The sequence below is a fragment of the Mastacembelus armatus genome, chromosome 9, assembly GCF_900324485.2.
Source record: "Mastacembelus armatus chromosome 9, fMasArm1.2, whole genome shotgun sequence".
Lineage (NCBI taxonomy): Eukaryota > Metazoa > Chordata > Actinopteri > Synbranchiformes > Mastacembelidae > Mastacembelus > Mastacembelus armatus.
In genome coordinates this window covers 8,524,420-8,546,955 of record NC_046641.1, presented here as the reverse complement: position 1 = coordinate 8,546,955, position 22,536 = coordinate 8,524,420, and the positions used below count along the sequence as shown (strand labels likewise).

The window sequence follows — 22,536 nt, the reverse complement described above, 5'->3', positions numbered from 1 at the left end:
CAGCTTGACAGAATCACCCCAGGAAGAGGAAGAAAGTGCAGCTTATCCCATCAGTACAAGGACCTACTCTGTGTAAGTCCTCAGCTCTTCCACTGAGATGAGATTGTAAGTGTGTTCATTGCACTGTCAATGCCTATGTCTCGGTATTTAAAGTTTCTGAAGCAAACCAAAATACGAGATTGACAGCTCTCTGCTGAGACACAAAGACACACAACATAGTGAGAATTGTGGCCGGTGGGGTTAGAAGCTTTTGGAGCTGTAGGCACACAGGACCAAGCTTTATGTCACAATTCTCCATCTGTTCCACCAGCCAGAGTTTCTTGAAGGGCCCAGCCAAGTGATATCTATCCTGCCCTTCGGGTTGCTCCCAGCCACTGGCTTGTCTCCAACCTCCCAACACTCTGTCTCTCTCCCAGTCCTTGGCATAAGCCTCCATGGGAAAGCAAACAATCATTTGTTTAGCCTGACAGGAAGAATGAGAGGGGAGGCAGGGGATAAGCTAAAAGAAGGTGAGTGTCAAATGTGGAGGGAAACGGTGAAAAAAACAGACTAAGAGCGGTGAGGCTGAAGATGAAGTGTCCAGTGGCTGCCTAGTTCGGTCTGCAGTTGAACGACTTGCTTCTACTGTGATCTGACAGATAATAAAATGGAAGACAATTTAGCTTCTGTCACAGACTTACAGTTTTTATACTGACCTCATTTCTAGTCAGAAGATAAACTGTTGCTTAAAAGTGGTTAAACTAGTGGCCACTAGTGGCTTTTTTTTTATGTAGGAGTCCTGCTCCATCAGTGTTTTCTGCTTCTTTACTGACATCTGCATCGAGATCATCAATCTTATTATGCAATCAATGTACATAAAAAAACATTTTCAATTGCACTCTGAGGGGATTAGACACAAGTTTCATTATCACCTTAGTAGTAGAAATCCTACCAAGCTCACTAATGAAGATCAGATCTAACAGATTAAAGTAGGGAAATCAATATAAGCACAGATCTTTTAATATGGAAAATGTTCTTGTGTTTGCTGATTTTTGAGGTCATTCAGTTGAAGTTTATTATCATTTTCTTTGTCTTAATTATGAGTAATTGTGGAAATACTGTCTTTAGAGCAATAATATCTTAACATGTTAGGGAAAATGATAATGGGGAATAGATGTCAATGAGAGACCTTGAAAAAGCACATAAATGTACATTAGCTGACATCAAATCCCAAGGTGTATGACTTGAAATGACAATGGGGTTCTCTTCCTTTTATCATGCAATCGTGCTTTAACATTGTGATAGATGATAGGCTCCTAAGCGTGAGGAGCTTTATAATTTAGGGTTTTTTGAGGCCCACAAGAATGAGCGGATTATTACCGGCAGCCCATTAAAGGGGCTTAATGAGCACCGAGACTCAATTAAAGATGGAATTACCCTCTCATCAAAGAGCAGCTCAACTGTGGACGAGGACAGGGAAATATGACCCAGACACACACACAACGACACACACACACTAACACACTGACACTGACACACACACACACACACACACAATCTACTGATACATTACCAATCAGCACAATGTAAATGAAAACTTTGCATTTGTATCATTAAATAATACTCTGAACAAACCACCGGCAGACTCCGTGAAACCTCCTCAGCCATAAATCTGCACAGACAGGGCAAACATTTTAAAACCACATTGGTCTCAATGTCTGGCAAGCTGACGCACACATGCACACTGACGTGCACACACACACACACACACACACACACACACACACACACACACACACACACACACACACACACACATATTTGTTTTTAAGAGGAACCCCGAATAACGTGACTGTGTAAACAGGTTTCGGCCTCCACAATATCATTTACTACAATGTGGCTAGTACTAGGCGCACACGCACACACACACACACACACACACACACCAACACAAGGCCCCATCAGAATAGGCAGCTGACAGGGACTTTAGCAGCTTGGCTCTGCTCCATCTATTTAATAAGGAGGATTCACATGCTGCCTCCACACTGCCTAAACAACGAAGAAAAGACTCTTTTCACACATGAGCCAAAATACCAACAAATCTCTCTAAATAAAGAGATTTTTTTTTTTTTTCATGGCAACCGGGCTCTAGGGCTTGTTGATTAAGGTCATCTCTCATCAAAAGTGCAAGAACGTCTATGTGATTTGCAACAATGTCCTACCTGTTAAACAGGTTGTTTCTGGACACCATGCGTAGGAAGCCTGTTGGATCAGTGACTGAGTTAAGCTTGTTGTTGAGCTCCTCAAATTGTTGGTCCAACAAATCTCCTGCCTCGCTCTCTGTCTCGCTGCTTGAACATCCTCTGTAAAAGAAAGGGAAAGATGGAATGAGACGTGCACGGCCGCTGAAATGTTGGCAAGAAAAAGGCACTTCAGCAAAGTAGACAATACACAGACTTATATTGTTTGTCTGTGGATAAACCAACCACACACACTCCTGATCTGCCTAAAACACACAATCTTCAACCCACACACTTGGCCTAATTTCCCAGGCTTGGTCCAGCACCCTGATGGTAAATGGAGTCAAATCCTTTCATTATAATTCTGGTGATGCTGATCCAGTCAGTGGGGCGTCAACCACCCCATGATCAGCACCTCACCAACACTCTCCCCCATAACTCCCTTCATGCCTTATACCATGTGATCTTACCATCATATGCTCCCACTACTCCCACCACCATTTATTTTGAAATCTATGTAGAATTTATCAAATTTGAAGATCACTTCCCCCAGTGGGCACATAGTGACTGACACATGCAGACTGAAATGTTGGAGGCAGAATACAAAGCCTTTTTTAAAAGTTGCTAGTAGGTTATAGCCATATATTCATACACATATTTATGCTGTTATAAAGGCTGCATCCTTCCCCTCTCTTAATCATCTTTGCTTTCACTCACATATGGTCTCCTCATTCTTCATCCCATTCACTTTGTCTCTCCAGTCATTTCAGAGTGCTCCCTCCCTTTTCTCTCCACTCTGGAGAATGAATAGGCTGGTAAGTGGTGCCATATTGTGCCCATCCAGGCGCAGTGGCGTGTATACAACTTCCCATTGGAGTAGTAAATGAGCTGGTAATGGGGCAGGAGGACCAGGCTGCTAGGGTGGTGGAGCCTGCCACTGGGCGGGCCAGCTGGGCACTATGGATCAAACCCCAACTAGAGAAACAAGGCTAACGTCAAACATGGTGTAGACCCAAGGATGTCAGTGGGTGATATTCGCTGTCAACATATCTCGCTACATTTCTCATCTCCTGCAGAGTCCCTATTGGCTACATTCCCTGTTGAACTGGTCTTTATTCATCAGCCTATGCTTCTTTGACTTTTACCCCATTGATTTTACCACCTTGTCTCAACCGTCTTCCTTACACAACGAGTAAATGTTATTTTCTCTTACGTTACTTGTCAAATCCGTTGTTTGTTCAGTGAGTTCAACAGTCTGGCTATCTGAAGACCCATTATTCCGTCTCATTTATTCCCACTGTGGAGAGTGGAGCACTTTAGGCAGGTAGCAAAGGCTTGTCATCACAGGGTGCAATGAGGCAGAATAATACTGTTCAGCCATATTCAGCCACTCTGAATGGTAAAAAAAAAAACTTCTTTTGCTAGATCTGGGAGTAAAGTTTTGGTCTAAGGGTTAATTTAGTTTTTTTGTTTAAAGTTAAATCTGTGATTATAAGTTTGTGAACAGTCAGTTTGTTGCACTTCACAGTGTTCTCTGTACCACCTTTCATTTAATTTTCAAAATTTCTACAAATATGTCTTTTTTCTTAATGGCAGCTATCCCTGCTCAATAAAAAAACTGAAAAGTACATTTAGCACAGACTTAATGGTTACTGGGTTATATTAATCAATAATTTTTAGATCAGAATGTTGCAGTCGACTTATAAAATATTAATGAGTGTCTGCTGCTTCTTATTTGCATTTAACAGTTATCTCATAAAAGTGAAATGTTTGATCATAAAGCGAGAGGCAGCGTTGACAAGTGCTGGACCAAAACAGAGGATATGAAGTCATTTGCACCAAAATGTCTTGAAGTTATAGGAAAAGAAATGTGGCTAGGTAAAGACTGAAAACCAGAATAGTCACCATCATACCATGCTTGTGTCACTTTAGTATTTCCACAACTGATATTACATGAGGGCCAGAGAACGGGCTGTTATAAAACCAGTGGTGACATTACCACTTGGAACGTTTGCACATGCTATAAGATAATGCATAAATTCATGTTTGATAAGGAAAAACAAGTGATCCACTTCTGCAAATTATTGGCAAATAAGTATCCAATGTTATGGATAAGGTTAAAAAAAGACTTCTTATATCACTGTGAGAGCTGAAAACATCTCACCTGCTGTAATAAGATTCTACTCCCAGAGCTTCACGGGCACTGGCAATGTGCTGCTCCAATGAGGATCCGCTGATCACTCCACCAGCGCCTCCGTCCTGGAAGTCTGAGCCACCTTCTGATACGCCCTCGCCCAGGTACACCTCATGAAACTTCAGGATACCTGCGTAGAGAGGAGGATAAACATGACTGGCTGCTTTCAGGTGTTTATGAAGTGAAAGGTTAAAAAAAAAAAAAAAAAAAAAAATTAAAAAAAAAAAGTAGAACCATTCTCTTTGCAGTAGTGCATCTGTGGAGCAAAATGAATAAAACAAATATCATTCAATGAAAGATAAGAGAAGGCTGCCTGTGCCATCTGCTGCCCGCCATGAGTGCTCAGCTGAGCTTCATGCAGGAACATCACATGGGGGTGGGGAAGAGCACACTTGGAGATGTAGTACAGGCTGTGTGTGTAAGTGTGTGTGTCTTTGGGTGTGTGAGTGGTATATAAATCTAGAAGTGCTCACATTTTGTAATAAATAGTTATGTATGTGTGTGTGTGTGTGTGTGCACATAGAGGTCTTCAAAATGTCACTGAATTTACACAGCTGAAGTAATTAGGACTTTAGTAGCCCTTTTTACTGACTGAGCTGGCCATGTTTGCGTGCCAACTGGATGCCAGGGTATGCCAGGAAGTGACAGACAGGCGATTAGTGATCAAGTGGCTTCCTCTTAGTCTGGGGCAATATTCAGCACTTTGAAGATCTCCACTCGTCCCTGTAGTGTTCCACCCCTCCGTATGACTAGTTTCTGGTGGGTCAAGTTCATCTGGTTGCCTAGGAGCTGGATTTGATCAAATGCTGGGTCTTGTGACATGGGACATGGCCTAGAGCTCTTATTTCCTCTCCTTACAGCAGAGAGCTGAAGAGAGCCAAAGAAACAGCAAACACTATGGCTACTACAGAAATAATGTGACATGCACTGTAATTCACCTGCAGATTTGCCTGGTGTCATTGTGAAACTGGAATTTTACCCCTGCTGTTACTTTGTGTGTCACCAAGAGAAAAAAATGAAGCAAACAATAAGAAGTGCAAAAGTATGGGTCTACAAAAAGCAAAAAGATTTAAAAAACAAAAATCAGAATAGATGAAAAGAGACAGAGAAATTATGTTGTGAATTGGCGTAACAGCAAAGTCTTTTCCTGCTGGCACATGTGAAGATGTCTCCGGTGTTGTTTGGCTGTGTCACCATCAATTAGAATGGTTCATTGGCAGATGCCTCCTGTGGGGAGAAGCGAGGCGGGGGGCATATCCTAACAGTGGAGTGGCAGGTGGCACTGCCACATGGTGTTAAAGCTGGCCTTCTTGCCCCTGCAGCTGAAAACAAGCCATAGCCTCTAGGTCTTTGATCCACTTTGATTTGAACTAGCTAGTTTTGTGTTTACAGCTTTAAGCTCTGTACAAAAAAATCTGCTTTAATATATAGAGAAAAGATTTTATTTATATCCATATACTATATTTAGGCATTATTTTAAACTATTTTATTATTTTGTCCCATCATTCTATATACATAGTATTTGATTGATTTCCCATCCATCAAACAAATTAGCTTATTTTAGTGTTCAATATTTTAAGCTGTGTAAATTATTTATACATACATATGCATTACATATATCTTGTGTGTAATACTTCACAGGGAATTGAGTATTTGAGGAAGAAACTGCAGAAAATAAGTTTATCATAAGTCTAAAAATGTGTTGAACAAAGGACTGTGGGAGAGCAACTCAAGTAGGTTCAGTGGTTAATGGCCTAAGTGTAAAGTTACCACTGACAGTGTCCTATGGTCAGCTGTAAAAGCGGAAATTTGAAACCTCTCCACTAAATTTGATTGTGTTGAAGAACATATGGTAATTGGCAACGAGAAAAAAAAAAGAACAGAAAAAATAACAGATATTTTAGTATTAAATTATTCCAAAAAAACAATTTACTGTACATCTGTGCAATACACCAAGCAGGGAGCCAAATCTTACCTGCTCCTGGAGCCAGCAGCCAGCTGTACAGGTAACCAGCAGCCATAGAGAAATAAAGCACCAAAGCCCTCTGGCTGTTGACAGTGTCCAAAATGTGCTCCACTGTTACTGGGGTATACGGATCTGAGTCCTGTTGGCCTGTTTGCCGCTCCACCAAGAGGTCAGCGAAGGCTCGTGTACGCCCCCGCTCTGCCACTGCCAGGGCCTCATCATGGTGGCCTGTGATGTCAATGATGGTTAATGTGCAAATTCTGAAACCTAATCTTTGATATAAATAAAAGAATAACCATTGAAATATAACCACACATATTAGTGAGGATAAAAGAAATGTGTGTGGGCATACCTAAACTGACAAGGACCCTTTGGAGTGCCTGGTAACAGGAGGTTTGCAGGTCAAACAAGGACAGCTTATAGTCTGTGCTATGCTGGGCTTCATGACGGATGGTCTCAAACAGCGCAGATGCCCGGTACAGCTGATGAAGAACAAAAAAAAAAAAGAAAAAAAAAACAATCAGACATTTTCCGATATCCAGGCTTGTTCATACACATACAAAAAAATTATAAAACAACACTTTTTAGTTCTTAATATTATTAGTTTTTATTAAAAATGTAAGCTGTCATGAAACCACAAGAAAGACATTTTGGATAAAACCGTCCACCATTACTATGAGCATGTATGGTTAGACTGTTGTAGGTGGAGAATGATTCTGGCCACTAGATGGTAGCAGCCCACCTCACCAGTCATCACTGATTGGGCTCACTGCTTCACTCCCAATAGAGGAAAGTACTGTAACGTTGCTTAAAGCACCATTAAATACAAGTAATCCTTTCTTCAGCTTTTATTTCCTCCTTGAAAGACAAAAGGGTAATGAGAAGCATAACCAGTACCCAGGCATCTCGGACAGACAACATCCAAAGGAAATAAATGCTTTGTGAACTCAGAAGGCCCGTCTATGTTACTGAACCTTTCCATTCAGTGGCAGACATTGGATTGAGAGCAGGAGAGACACAATGGAGAGGTGTGGCGGCAGGCAGTGTTGCACACTGGCCAAGAGAAGGTGGCCAGGAGTGCTGATTCATGGGAGCTTTTATTGATTTCCTATTTCTGCACCTATGGCTGCCCTGTAGGATGACTGGGACTGCTATAGAGCCACTCTCCAGGAGTCCGGGGCCAGCAGGGAGGTTGCTCACACACATACTGTATAAGACAAAGAACTGCAGAGAAGAAAAGGTTGCTAGTGTGGATACATTCTATCAGCACTACGGTTTTTCTAGGAGACTAAAAGAAAGAAAGGGTGTGCGTATTTCTTGTGAGCACACATATATGCCTATGCTGAAGCTCATCTGGCATATCCCAAGGTCATCCAGGAAAAGTGTGTCAGAGGGAGTGGAGGGGGAGAGTAGAAATCAGCAAAGAATCTGTGAGCTATGCTGCATTACTGCTTGTAGACGGAGCTGCTAGTCCCAGGCTGATTTCTCTGATAGCGCTGTCGCCTGATTGCTGCACTGCTAGTTTAATCTGTTAGGCTTGCAGATATCCTTTTTAAGAGTGAAACTAATTTCTCATAACGCCTTTCCTCTGGCGTGACCCCTCCTGGCACAGATGAATGGGAGACAATCCCAAATATGCTGCGTCTGCAGTGACTTTTATGGAAGTGGTAACGGTAAAATCTGCTACATTTCTTTAGCTGCAGAGCACTCAGATAGCACTCTTATGGTGAACAGTCACTGTCACCAACATTGCTTTTATCTGACATGCTAAGTGAATGTCAATGCCACACCAAATTGGTAAAGCGAGTGAAGCTTTATACACACATGCCTCTAATGATTTTTATAAAACCTCCCTGGGGATCTCGCATCCTCTCTGACGTGATGATATCAGAGTTTTAAAAAATGAAATGCTTAATCTACAGTTACAGTGCAGACCATTGATATTAAAGCAAACATGAATTTATTGATTCAAGTTCTCCTTAGATAAGGATGTGAACACTTCTCAGAGGGAGCGTGCACTGTCGAAATAGCTGGTTAGAATCAGGGTATGTCCATCTGTGTGTCACGGTGAACACTGGGATCAAAGCTAGGGTGTTACAATACAACTGGGTTTAAATATATATGACATATAATGAGTAACATTAGGTCAAGTACTCTTATCCCACACCTGTGGATGTTGCATGAATAACATTACACGCCTATTCAAATAAGGTATTTACCAAGGCCATGTGTAGAAACAGTCCAGCTTACTGACAAAAACACTTACTCTGTACCCTGAGGACAACAGTGTCCTTACCCACCGCCAATTCACCCTGGGGGCTACATGCTGATATAGGGAAAAACAATCTTGGATATTGCTGTGGTATTATGTGGGCAAAACAATGAATCACTGTAAGTTAAACCAAGGACAGCACAATGTTAACATTCATTGCTAAGATCTTATGGTCAAGCGTTCAACTGGAAAGCAAACACGCAGTGGAAAATATGTTGCATTGGTTTGTTAGAATAATATTTTGCTTTAATTGAACACAAATTCCTCCGTATGACTCATGAGCCCCTGCTCTAGTCACCACCTTGGTTCAGTCTTTCTTTCCCAACTCTTGTTACATATAATTGCAAACAGACAAAGTTACTTTTTGAAAAATATAATGCAGGACTGAAAACAAAGCTATCTGGGTCACACGTAGTGTGTGTGTGTGCCATCACAGAAATGCTTTGGACTAGATTCTGAAAACGAAAGCAGCTGAATAACATCCCTACAGACACACGTGACAGCCGCTGCTGTTGGCTGACTGTTCACAGACTTGTATATGGATACATGAGCTAAGTAGAAAAAAAACTAATCTTGAACTGCAGTGTGTGGACAGACTGTAAAGAGAGATGTTAGCGGGATATTCTTTGCTTGCCAGGTGGTCAGTGGGCTGAAGAGGAGTGAATGCCTGTGTGATGCAGAGGCTTGGGACTCCTGAGACCAAGCACACAGATACAAGAAAAAAAAAAACATTCAGTCATCTGTCGCCTGTCTGCTGAGATGACAGCATTTAGCAGTTCAACAGACCCCCCTAGCATACTACCAGCAGCTGTGTTTAAGTTCGATAGCCACCTCTCCCATTTCTATTGTTGTTTTCTCACTGTCACAAAAAGGAATTTCTAAAAACTTCTATTCCACACTCCATGTCTTTGGACATCTACTTCCTGCTCTCATTTGTAATCTTTGCTGACCAACAGATGTGTGCTTATTAGAGGGCGGTTTTAACTGCAAGAGGTGAATTTGCTCGAACGAATCCAGATGGAGGGTAGGTGAGGAGAGGAGAGGAGAGGAGAGGGGAGGAGAGAGGAGGAGAGAGGAGGAGAGGGGAGGGGAGGAGAGGAGAGGAGAGGAGAGGAGAGGAGAGGAGAGGAGAGGAGGGGAGAGGAGAGGAGAGGAGAGGGAGGAGAGAGGAGGAGAGAGGAGGAGAGGAGAGGAGGGGAGAGGAGGGGAGAGGAGAGGAGAGGAGAGGGGAGGAGAGAGGAGGAGAGAGAGGAGAGGAGAGGAGAGGAGAGGGGAGGAGAGAGGAGGAGAGAGGAGGAGAGGAGAGGAGAGGGGGGGGGGGAGGAGAGGGGAGGAGTGGAGAGGAGAGGAGAGGAGAGGAGAGGAGAGTGGAACAGGAGATAGTTTACCTGATGTTGGGCCTCCTCCAGATTCCCACTCGCCCACAGAGACAGCCCCAGACGATGGCGGATCTTTGCCTCATCCTCACGCCGAGCCAGCTGTTCTGCGAGCCGCAGGCCTGTCAGAAGGAGAGGAAAGGGGAGCAGATAAGAGAGAGAGGAGAAGGAGGAGGAGAGCAGAGTAAAAATTATTCAGAGCAGGCAGACTCTTAGGCATCTTTCAGAGTAACAGATGTAAGCATAGCGTGGTACTGATGTTCTGACAGTGAACAGGTTTGGATGTTTGGCCTCAGTTGTACGATACTGCTCACACTGGGTCTGAAACACACACCCTCACACTGTTGTCATTGAGGGAAGCTGTTAGCTGTACTAATCGGACTGCAGCATAGTAATCAATGCTCAGGATTGACTAGCTGGGCAAACACAAACACGCTTTCAGTGCTTACATAAAAGAAGCCACACAATATCATGAAGGCGTCTACAAATATTTGCAAACACAATAATAAACTAATACTATAGTCTGTTTGCAAACCCACATTGCAAAGTCTACTTTGAGATATTTTGTCTGAGAGGCATTTAAGGGAGTTTTGAATGTGCATGTAAACGTCCAATCCCTCAAGCACTGAGGTGTATGTCATATCTTTGCATGTGTCCTCAGTCTGCCTACCAAGCACTTGGTTCTGCCCAATTACTGAGATGAAAATGCCACTCCACAGAGGACCATGATGAAAAAAAAACGACAGCTGCTGGGCCACATATCACCCACAAGCTACTAAATGCATAGCAAGCAGTTTGCACTGTGCAATAGGATAGTGCACAGTCTCACTAAACACACACTCTGTATTTGCAAGTCTGTTTTCTCCACTCGCTGGTGTGATGGAGGGGTCTAAACATGCTTTTGGTGAAAAAGAGAAGAAATGGGCCAAGCCATCCTTGTATGAGTCTGCTTTTCTCTGCATTCCTGGAAAACAGTCTGTGGCTGGACCAGATAAGCCAAGAACAGAGCGTGACCCGAAACAGCCAGTCTATTCTGCAAGACCCAGGCACACCATGCAACCATAGACTTCATGGCTCCTCCATGGCCACACTAGCCAGCTGTCTTTGAAGCTTGCAACAGTCTCCCCTCTCTCCTTATCTTTCCACACACCCTCCCCCTCTCTGCCCGCCTGCCCTCTTCCCCCATGTATCTGCTGTGCTTCTCTCTCCTGCTACCTCCTGTACTCATTTTCTCATCTCCGCTCTTCTGTCTCTGGGCCCCCTGTGCTCTCTCTACCTGTTTCATCTTGACTGTGGTGGCAGTGCTTGCAGGGACTCTGCACTGCTTAGGGCTCATTAGGCGCTGGAGCAAGAGAGAGGAAACAGATCTAAATTATCCTTTTCATTCTCTGACAGCCTCACCCCTCACTCATCTCAACTCCAACTCTGAGCCTTTCATCTGCACACACACACACACACACACACACACACTCACACATGTGCCCGCAAGCTCACACACACATACACACACGCACACACAGACTTTTCTTTCTCTGCGCTGCTCTGTGATAGTTCTTTATGATCAAGCCTGACTGTCAACCAACTCTATGTTTTCTTTATTCTCCAGTTGACAGTGAAATAATACATGTGAATTATGACTCAAGCCGATCTCTCTCTTTCCCCTCCGCTCGCCTGCCATCCTCTTTCTTTCTCTTCCATCCTTCCTTCCCTCCCTAATTCTTTCATTCCCTGTGTTCTCCCGCTCAGTATCATTCAGTGTCTGTCACTGTCACTGTGCGTGCCTTTGGTGCGCCCTGCAGGCACAGTCACGTAGCAGTGGCTGACATGAGGATGTGGCCAGGGCTGGCTGCACCCTGAAGAGCAACCAGAGAACACTTTAAAGGCTTCTTGACAGCTGGGTGAGAGATTCTCTGCAGCCCCTGAGGCCGAAGCACTTTTGCCTTCAGACACAAGCTTTACGCACAGACACCAACTACACGTGTTCGTAAAAGTGCACAAAATCTCATGCATCGATAGCATGTTGTGTTGCAAACACAGGCACCCTGGCACAGACACACACGACAGTGCCCTTTCATCATGACCACATGGCGAAAAGATGTGTGGTATACAAGGGAGTGTATTAGAAACAATTTTTGAGGGAAAAAAAAAAACACAATCCTGGAGACATTTTTAAAATATAAAAACTCACTACTTTGTTTCTTCACACCCAAAACTAGTTTACCTATCCAGTATCATGAACAACCACCATCAGACCTCTACTATACAGCGACCTCTATTATATAGGCAAAACACTGAAGATGATAGGCAATGACTTATAAATTGTTCAAAAGGATGTACCATTCATCCTACTTAAACAAGTTTATGCAACAGTACACACTAGTTCCAAAATAGTACTGACGTCTGAGTTACGAACAAAATATTGGCATTTGTGGAAGCTTACTGAATAATTTAGAATTTATGGAAAACTAAGGTAATTGCTTTTTTAGTGTTTGACATGATGATCTTACAGCATATGTACCTGAGCAAAAGATCTGGTCAGTTATGAAAATAAGAAGTTACAGAACTAAACAATAAAATACAATAAACTATTACATTAAATATTTATTAATAATATTATATCATATATATAAAATCTCATATGAAATCGATATGAAAGATGTAAAGCATGCAAGCCATAATGCAATATCCATAATGTATATTTCTTTTTTATATACTACTTGTTTATATATTATAGTTTCATTAATAGACCTGTCACCCTATTTATGCCCGGTTCACAGATCAGGTACAGTTCTACCAAAACTGCCGTTCTACGTTAATATTATTATTCCATTAGTTGTTGTTCCATAACCCAAGCATGAAGAAAGTGTAATACCTTCATTAGGCGCTACAATGACAGCATTGATTTAATGACACCATTGTGTTAATCAGTGAAAAGTGCATCTTGGTGTGAAAAGTCTCTCAGAGACAATGCTGTGCAATGGCCTTTAATGTCAAATTACAGCAAAGGCAAGTTGGGGAGTAGTGTGAACACTAGAAGTGACGGTAACTATGTCTGTCTATCAGCACTTAATTGATTATCTCCATCCATGTCTAACACTGGTTCCTTATAGCCTTATTACTCTGTATTACTCTGCAACACAGAAAACCCATCAGACACACCTACACAAGCACGCACACACACACATAAGCAGATATATGTGTACTTGGAATGTACTTTCTCTCCCTCCTTCCAATTGATCTTTTTTTGGAAACAAAAACAAAAAAATAAGCAGTGCAACATGAAGAATTAAAAAAAAAAAAAAAAAAAAACAAACACAAAACTAGCCGTAGGAGGAGAAAATATAGAAAAACTGAAGGGGGGGGGGGGGGAGCACTGCCAACTTTTCAGTTTGGGTAGGTTGGCTAGAAATAATTGGCTGTCAAGAATAGTGAAGGAACTGTTCGTTTTCACAGCCAGACTGAGGAACAATGCAAGGACAGTGCGGGGGGACAACAGGAGGACAGGGTGGAGACAGAATGGCCTGTCGCCTTTGTTTCCATTGAAGCTCAACAAGCCGGGCTGTGGAAGGTGTGTGGGTCGCTGCAGGTCCGTCTAACTCTAACAAGGCAAACAGAGGTGAGATAGAGGAGATGTATTCCTGTTCCCTTGCAGTCACTCCCTGCAGTATGAAATATACAACTATCTTATTATATAAGCAGCAATATTCCTAGATTCAAACAGGGTGTGTTTTAAATAAACACAGCGGGTGTCCTTGGGCATGAAGTCTGTCAATGGGCATGAGCATGGTTGGTGGTTTGGACATTCAGCTCACATCTATGGATGCTTCCACTTATCACAAACACTTCCTGAACTGTCACTGACATAATGAATTTTTGAAGGGCCAAGCTGCAGGTTTTTATTTCACCATAATCTATACGGGACAATGAAGCATGAGCCAGGAGTCTGTCAACCACTGTGTGAAAAGATCCTTTGGCAGCACGCTGCAAAGAACCCTCTGAGGAAAGAAGATATAGAGGTGTGAAGAACAGCTAGCAGTAAACAGGAAAAATGCCTTGGCATGCATCCTGATAGGTTTGCACAAACACAACACACACAAATGCCGGTACACCTATACAGCACACGAGACAACACAAATGCATAATACACACAAAATCCCCCCTGTGCACTTATAAAACATAAGCACTAGAACTCACACTCACACATGCATGCATACATGCACACAGGCTAATAAAAATGTGGCAAAGGCTTAGCAACAAATAGACTCTGAATTTCCTATTCATGAATTCACAAACTCTAAGCCTATCAAAGCAGGCAACAAAGGCAATCCTCTCTTCTGCTCTCTTTAACTCACTCACCTTCCTGCAGGTACATGACAGCCTGTGAGTAGTTCTGCAGTGCGTGGTGTGTTCTCCCCAGGCTGCCATAGGCCAGTGTCTTGGCAGCTAAGTCATTAGTCTGAGCCGCCACACTTAGGTGCTGTTCTTGGAACACAACTGCCCGCTCATAATTTCCAAGCGACTCATAGGTAAGGCCCAAGTTGCCATAAGCGCGGGCCTGGCGCGTGGGGCTGCCCGCTTCCTCTGCAATCTCCAGGTCACTTTGGTGGCATCTCAGGGCTGTCTCATACTCTCCCATAGCTTGATATACAGCACCCAAACCACAGCTGGCATCACCCTCTAATAGCCGGTCCTGGGTGTCACGGGCAATGGCCAGCTGACGTTCCAGGCAAGAGATGGCCTGCTCGTAATTGCCCAGTTGACTGTGGAGTGCACCCAGCTCACCATAGGCCTGAGCCTTTCCTCCATTCTCCCCTTGCTCATGAGCCACTACTAATCGCTTCTCAAAACACACTAGTGACTGCTGGAGGTTTCCCATGGCCCTGCAGATGAAGACAGAAAACCAATGAGTGTCAAATTGAAGCAGATTAGGAATGAGATGTGTGAGATAACAGTCCAACAAGACATCTTATAAAAAGATCTGCCATTGGCATTTTCTTTTCAAAGTGAAAAAACTAAGCTCTTTCAAGCTCAAATTAAAATCTAACACATGCATCTAGTGGAATCTACATTTTTTATTTAAACAGATACATATCTAATCTGTTGAAACACAGTGCTATCAGAAAACAACACACTACTACTACACTTCACATTACAGAAACACTTTCATTTACAAAGCACCAGATCATTTCAGCTTGGGTGCATATGAAATACAGATCTAATTGTTAACCATGGAGCTGATGGCTGCTAAAGCGGACAGAATGAAGTGCTTGTGATCCATGATTTTTAATTTGAAAAATTTTGCCTGTTTTGGATGGAAACTGAACACTGTTTGAACACTGTTTACCATCCTCTAATATGGGATGGGTCATCTGTCAAAGGATCCCCGCTTCCATCCTCCTGTATATTGTGTTGACAGAGTAGCATTCATTCCATCTTGACATTTTTATTCGCCTTCACGGCCTTCAAACAGAATTTATTCACATTCTCACAACAATTGGTGGATACCAGTTCAAACGGAGCATTAAAAGAATAAAAGCCTTCAGCTTAATTAATGTTGTGTGATAATGCATGTGCTTGACTAAGAGCTGGTAGAAGACGAGAAGGATGTGTGTATGTGTGTGATGCCTATTATTCCCCTCTCTGAACTCATGCATGGCTAATACTGTCGTGTGTGATTGCTGTGGTGCCATGATGATGAATCACAATAAGAAAAAAAAATAATCTCAGAAATGAGGATTTCAGCGAGCTTTTGGTGTTTTATTTTGCTGTGCAGTCTCCTAGGATGCTATCAGCTCTGTGGTGCATAAGGAGAAAGAAGACACAAGATGTAAGGGGCTGCCTCAAAATAACTGTGCTTCCTTCCCTTTCAGATGTCTGTATGCCAAAGCCTCTCTGTAGACAGATAAGGCCAGGGCCACTAACAGTAGGCTCACATCCAAGCCTTGCTCACTGGCAGGTGTCTCTAAACTATAATAGTCTTTCACAGTGAGTGAAAAAAAACAAAAAACAATATGCAAATGGAGATTACTTTGATTATTAGTAACACCTAGTCAATACAATTATCTGCTGCTGCAACAGCTAAAGGAAATTTATCGTGGTGCAATATACAAAGCCTAAAAAGTATTTTTTTTAGTAATGTGAAATACTGAGAAACATAATGCCAGACTTGCCTGTGTCCATTGCCTAAACCTCTGTAGGCTTTCTCTTGGTCCTGCATGCGGTTCAGGCTCTGGGCCACTGACAAATACTGATCATAGTATTTGATTGCTTCCTCAAAATCTCCCAGTGCCTCATAACAGTCTCCCAGGTTTCCATAGGCCCTGCCCCTGTCCATTACTGCCTCATTGCCACTCAGCTGCTGTAAAGTGGCCAGCTGTTGCTCCAGGTAGCCAATAGCTTCTTCCATCACACCTACATTCATTTTAGTGATGCCCATGTTTCCATACACCTGAGCCTCCACGACAGGATCCTTGAGCCTCCGGCCTAGCTCCAATTGCTCCTCGTAGCTCTTGAAAGCCATGGCGTACTTCCCCAGGGCCATGTAGACAGCTGCCAAGTGACCATGGGCTTTGCACTCTCCTGATACATCACCTAGCTCTTGGTACACCTCCAGCTCTTGGGTGTGGTAGCCCAGAGCTTTGTCATATTTCTGCACAAGTCTATACGTAGCCCCAAGGGCGGCATAGGCACAGGCCTCCATCCTACGCTCTTTAACCTGAAACAAGAAGGAATGTCACCATATCAGCATGAGGCCCATGAGTGAAAGAGATCATTCTAGTATATGTACACATTCATTCATTTGATATGTGTGACCATACCTGGTGAGCTAAGGCCAGTTGCTGCTCATAAAACTGAATGGCTCCAGCCACGTCCTTTTTACAGACAAATATGTCTCCTAAGTTTCCCAGAGCTCTGAAACGAGCCTGTGCATTGTTCAGAGACTGGGCCAGTGACAGCAGGTATTTCTGACACTCCTCTGCCTTAGAAAAATCTCCTAGGGCCTTAAATGCCAAACCAAGGTTACAGTATGCTTTGGCCTGACTCAGTTTGTCGTGAAGGTCCTTGGCCAGAGCTAGATCCTGCTCATAGTATTTGACGGCATCTTGGTAGTTGCCCAGACAGTAATGGGCATAACCCAGATTGTGGCAAACTTTCCCTTCACTCTCCATGTCCTGGAGGTCAGGGGACAGCCGGAGGTACTGCTCATAGTAGGGCACGGCCTGAGGGAACTCTCCTCGAGAGCAGTGAAAGTTGCCAAGGTTGCCCAGAGCCCGTGCCTCGCTCTGGACATCTCTGAGCTCACGAGCTATGTTGAGGTGGTTCTGGTAATGTTGCAGAGCACGATCATGGGCTCCCAGGGCTTGGTAGGCCACAGCCAGGTTGCCATGGGTGGAAGCCTGTGAGGCCCGGTCATTGACCTCCATGGAGATCTGCAGCTCCTGGCGGTGGTAACGAACAGCCTGGTCAAAGGCTCCCAGGGCATTGTAAGCATTACCCATGTTACCATAGGCCCGGCCCTGAGCAGCATAGTCATTCAGCTCCTGAGCAATGGCCAGGTGTGTTTTGTGCAGTTTCAGTGCAGTCTCATAGTCCCCCTTCATCTGGTGGATGATTCCTGTGGATAGAGGAGAAAGAGCAAGAGGATGCACTTAGACCGGTTCAGGGAAAAACTGTAATTGAGTAAATTTCAAGTGCCTCGTCAGCTCTTCATGTGCAAAACAAGTAATTTGGTTGTTAAAATATGCTCTCTAAGCCATCTCTTCTCTACTTACACAACATGTATTCCCACATAAGTGTGGTCATTGAAATTTAGAGCAATCAAACAGTTATTATAACACCAAAGTAGACTCATTTGATTGTCTAAGCAGTCTTTGATGATGGCCTTGGATGAATTTCACCAAAATCAAGCACTTTTCCACATGGTTGGAGAACAAAAACAGAGAGCAAGAAAGAAAGAGTGAAAGTTAAAGTACAGTGTGAAGACTTGATGGAAAGCTCAGCAAATAGCTTTAGAAAAATGAGTTAAGTGTGGAGAAACAATAAATAATGGAGACCTCAGTGCATTCAGTATATTATCTCTGATAAAACCATCTTCTGAAAAATAAAAGCTTTACCCCAAAGCCAGGCATCTGGCTGATAACATTAATGCTCAGTGAGGGAGAAGAATATAGTCTATAAGGGAAATAACTTAGTCTTTCATCCACCACACAGCATGGCCATCATGACTTTGCTGCATCAGCATGGAGACTAATGAGTTACTAGGACTGGGGTACAGCTACTGATGGGACACCAGAAATGGAAAGGGTTCCTGAGCCAGAGTGGGTGGGAAGCAGGGATGGAGAGAGGCTCTGTGGCTTGTGGTGAGTATGTGATGGTGCTGCAGGGATTAGGAACCGCCATGTGTGTTTTCCCATTTAGTTCATCCGAAACCTGCCACATTATGGGCCTAAACACAGGCTACATAAACAGTGGGATTGAAAGTAAACAGATGGCTCAAATGACTGCAAATGCTATACTGTAGGTATGGATATGCATCCATATGTTGGTCAGATTAATAGCAGCACAGCATGCCAGTGAGAATGGAAAAACATTTGGTGTATCTACAGTTTCAGCCTCTGGGCTGTATATTGGTTTCACACATTACCAGATATGAGACAGATGATGCACACATCTTTAGGTTGATGGATATGGAAGAAATGAGTATTAATATTTTAAATCAAGTCTAAGTGAGGCGATTAGTTATATACTAAACCATCCTGAATTGGGTATCTAAAAATGAAACAGAAAAAAATCCAACAGCTTTTTTTTCTGGGAAAACATCAGACATCTTCTGCCTACTTAATTCAGACCATGATTCAGTATGCAGCAGAGACCTATTGACAAATCAAACCTATTTTCAGTTTGTTTTGCTTGTGTTCTCAGGTTAAAGTGATATAACCTGAACTGACCTCATCAAATTACTGCCCTGATGAATTGGTACGGTGGGCGTATGGCAGAGCACAACACAGAGAAGCAGAGCTTGATATGATATAGTAGAGGTAGAATTCAGATTGCAAATGTCATCATTTCATAATGAAGACTTTCATCAAGCCATCCATTCTCTGTACCGCATTGTCCAATTCCAGGTCACAATAATGGCTGGAGCCAATCCCAGCTGTCTAAGCGACTAAGTGAGAGACGGGATACGCCCCTGGACAGAGGGCAGACACATAGAGATAAACACTTTTAGCGTCACCAATTAAACCTAATCTGCATGTCTTTGGACTGTGAGAGAAAACCAACAGAACACAGAAAGGCATTAGGTTTGAATGGGATTTGAAACTGGAAGCTTGTTGCTGTGAGATGACAGTGCTATACACCGCACCATCACACCACCCCTAAAACCTCACAATCAATGAAATCCATTTGCACAGTCCAAATAATGTAGATGTGTTATTTTGTCATGGAAAAATAAATGAACAAGGCACAGATAATTATATTTTAAGGTTATAGTGACACTGACATTTCCTGGATCTTGGACAATCTTGTTCAGCTTTCCTAGGAGCCCTACCTCAGAGTGGAAGCATGTTAAGATTCACAGCAGGCTAGTTGGAAGAGCACCTGACAGCCTTCGCCACAAAGTCACTCCCAAGGTTACACATTCCCCAATGGAGGCTGCTCTTATTGAGGATATAATGTCTACTGATGTATTACTAGCAAACATGGTCTGCGCTGCAGGCTAAAAATGGATCTGGGTCCCTTCGATGGACGCAGGGTTAGAGGAGACAGCCGGGGCAGAAGCTGGGGTGTATGGCTAAGTCTGAAGTAGGGCTTGGAAACTGCTGCCAAATTTGCCATAAGCCTTAGGCTACGCCTGGAGCCATACTTCAAGCAAGAAAATATTTTCTGTCCACCTCCCCGCAATTGGTAAGGGGATTATGGAAACCTCTGGGAATAGTATCCAGCTGGATAGTAAATAAAACCATACCAAACATGCTGATAAAAACTGCTGGAACCTCAAAATTGGGAATTAGTAACGGGAGTGGCCATTAGGGCATGCTGTCTAAAATAATACTTTTCAGAGGTCATTTTGATTTAGAGATCTGATATAGCCTATACTTTTAATGACAATAAGTCTGTGGTGCACACTACAGTAAATGCACTTGACTCTAACCTGGTAAACAATACGGCTCAATTATTTCTATTTTGCACACAGTATGAGATAAAGAAATACTAGGATCAACTGGATACTGTACCACCATCATTCAAATACTTTTATACAAGTCATATCCAGCCCCCCATAACCAAAGACATTAAAAGCATGGCAATGTGTTGTCACTTTTCATTACACAGTTGGCTGTACATAGAGGAATATGCTTCAGTGATGACTTTGAGGGATGGTGACGTGTCCTGAGTAATCACTGTGTTATTCTTCCAGGAGCTATGTAAGTCCAGTGTGCTGTTGCTTACAGCTAAGAGGATTTTACCGACAGTGATGCTGCTGCCACTGGATTGGGTACTGATACTAGAGATGACCATCCTGAGCCCAAAATAATGGCTTGAGCGTGTCCCTCATTTATATTTTAGAATGAGGTCGGCATACATTCATGTGTTAGAAATAAAAACCAGCGGAAGTCTCAACACAAGGAACTATCCTACCACAGCTACCACAGATAGTTCAGTGGCTCTGAATAGCTTTCATGATTTATAACTTAACGGTTGTTACTAGTGGATGTAACGTGACTGTCTTCAAAATGGACAGTTAATAAAATGAAATATTTTAAAAGAATTATTTACTACAGAAAAGTGTTTTACCTTGATAAAGCAAGGTAAAACACGAAAGGTATTTCCAAGTAGATGTACTTTTAAATCATTATATAAAAACAATAATTCAGTTTGTCCCTTAGACTAATATTTATAGGGATCATGGCTCACTTACAGACACAAAGACCTCCGACAGTCTGACGGACAGAGAGTCAGGAGGGAGAAAGTGAAAAAGACAGGTTATGAGCAGATGAATGCGTGCATGATGAATATGTGGTCTGCCAACAGAAACACAGGCAGAGTGCTGTACTCTGAGCACCAGCTGAGCATCTTTCTTCTCCGCTCTTGCTGACCCTCACCCCTCCTACATTGCCACTGCACTGTGCACACATGACATCTGATATCTCCTACTATTTAAACATTGTTGAGTCGTTTTTTTTTTTTGCACTGCAAAATCGCCTCTCCATTTAGGAACAGATCACATTTCATGCTGAATTTGCAGATATGCTAAAAAAGGCCACAGATGCTTAATGCAGAAGAATGCTACAGCTCTTTTGTTTCATTTAATAGCTCTGCAGTGAGTAGAATAATGACTGCATACAGCAAGCTAAAATTGAAGGTAAGCACAAGGAATAGGAGAATGTGTTTCGCAGGGGCTCTAGTCCAGTTTCTGGAATGGTCCTCTGTCAGGAGACTGAACGAGGCCATGTAAGGGGGAGGCATCATGTGTCTGCTGCTTTTCCAGCTAACAGAAATTTGGGGGCAGGCTGCAAAGATCAGCAAAGGTCTCTGCAGGAGAGTAACATAACACTGGAATCCTAATAATCCTAATCCTGATAACCACAGCTTCACCTCTTCTCCAACTATGTTCCTCTTCCCCTGCTCTCCTTTTGCAGGCCTGCTAATATTTACTAAAGGTATTTATCCGGACGGCAAAACGGAGAATGGAAGATGTCTCCGATCTCAGATAAATGGAACTTGCATTTCTACGTATTTCTTAAGCTCTTTGCTTGTCTTCCTTCTTACAGTGCTCTTTCACTCATCCTGTCTGGACCATTAGGCTCACTGAATTCCTCTGTAAATTCATCGCTCTCCTTCTCTCAGCCCTGCTCATACTAATAATATATCTACAAGCACTGCTGTTTCTAAAGGGCTTAAGGTACAAAACAGGACAATCTCTCTGTCCTGGTGCTTCAGGCAAAGTCTGGTCCCTGTGTGTTGTTTGCTTTATGCTGTGTGCAGACTGAAAAAGCACAGAATTTATGTCCACACAACCACTGTTATTGTTAGATGATGACGATAACGATGATGCAGTAGTGGAAAAATCGTGTCATGATAACGGACATTTATCCGATCTTTTAATTATTTGATTATTCTGTCCATTAACTGTATATGCCTTCGCCTTAAAAGGCTATGTTAACATAATTCCTCTCACACTCAGATGTTCAAGAGCGGCTGCCCATTAAAAACAAATCATGATGCTTAAGCTACTGATGTAACAGTGTTACTCTGACATGTCAGATGTCTGGACAAATCAGATTTCCACCACTGCTTTTCTGTAATGTCATTTTCACATGACCCAAAAAAGTTGAAATAGGGAAAGTGGTTTATCATAAAGAAATATAATTCAATACAGAATTTGTGCCAGTGAGAAGATCTGAGCACAGAGCATGTGTTGTTGTGTGAACTCTTCTTCCTGTTGTTTTCCTCTTTCTCTTGCTTTGTGTTTGTGAACATCAGCAGAAACCATTCTCTAGGGGCGCTGG

The 22,536-nt window shown here is 42.9% G+C and overlaps 1 protein-coding gene across 3 annotated transcripts in view; it reads right to left on the bottom strand.

The window, feature by feature from the left end:
* The window catches only part of LOC113139164 (tetratricopeptide repeat protein 28), a 150,789-nt gene that overhangs the window by 8,519 nt on the left and 119,734 nt on the right, over positions 1–22,536 (bottom strand). For all 3 annotated transcript variants that reach the window (XM_026322183.1, XM_026322185.1, XM_026322184.1), the window contains 8 exons: positions 16,846–17,642; positions 16,198–16,742; positions 14,384–14,907; positions 10,040–10,149; positions 6,732–6,861; positions 6,389–6,607; positions 4,384–4,543; positions 2,202–2,342 (listed from right to left, as the gene is read on the bottom strand). In XM_026322183.1, the coding sequence (XP_026177968.1) occupies positions 2,202–2,342; positions 4,384–4,543; positions 6,389–6,607; positions 6,732–6,861; positions 10,040–10,149; positions 14,384–14,907; positions 16,198–16,742; positions 16,846–17,642 (2,626 nt within the window). The remainder of the gene's footprint in view (positions 1–2,201; positions 2,343–4,383; positions 4,544–6,388; positions 6,608–6,731; positions 6,862–10,039; positions 10,150–14,383; positions 14,908–16,197; positions 16,743–16,845; positions 17,643–22,536) is intronic.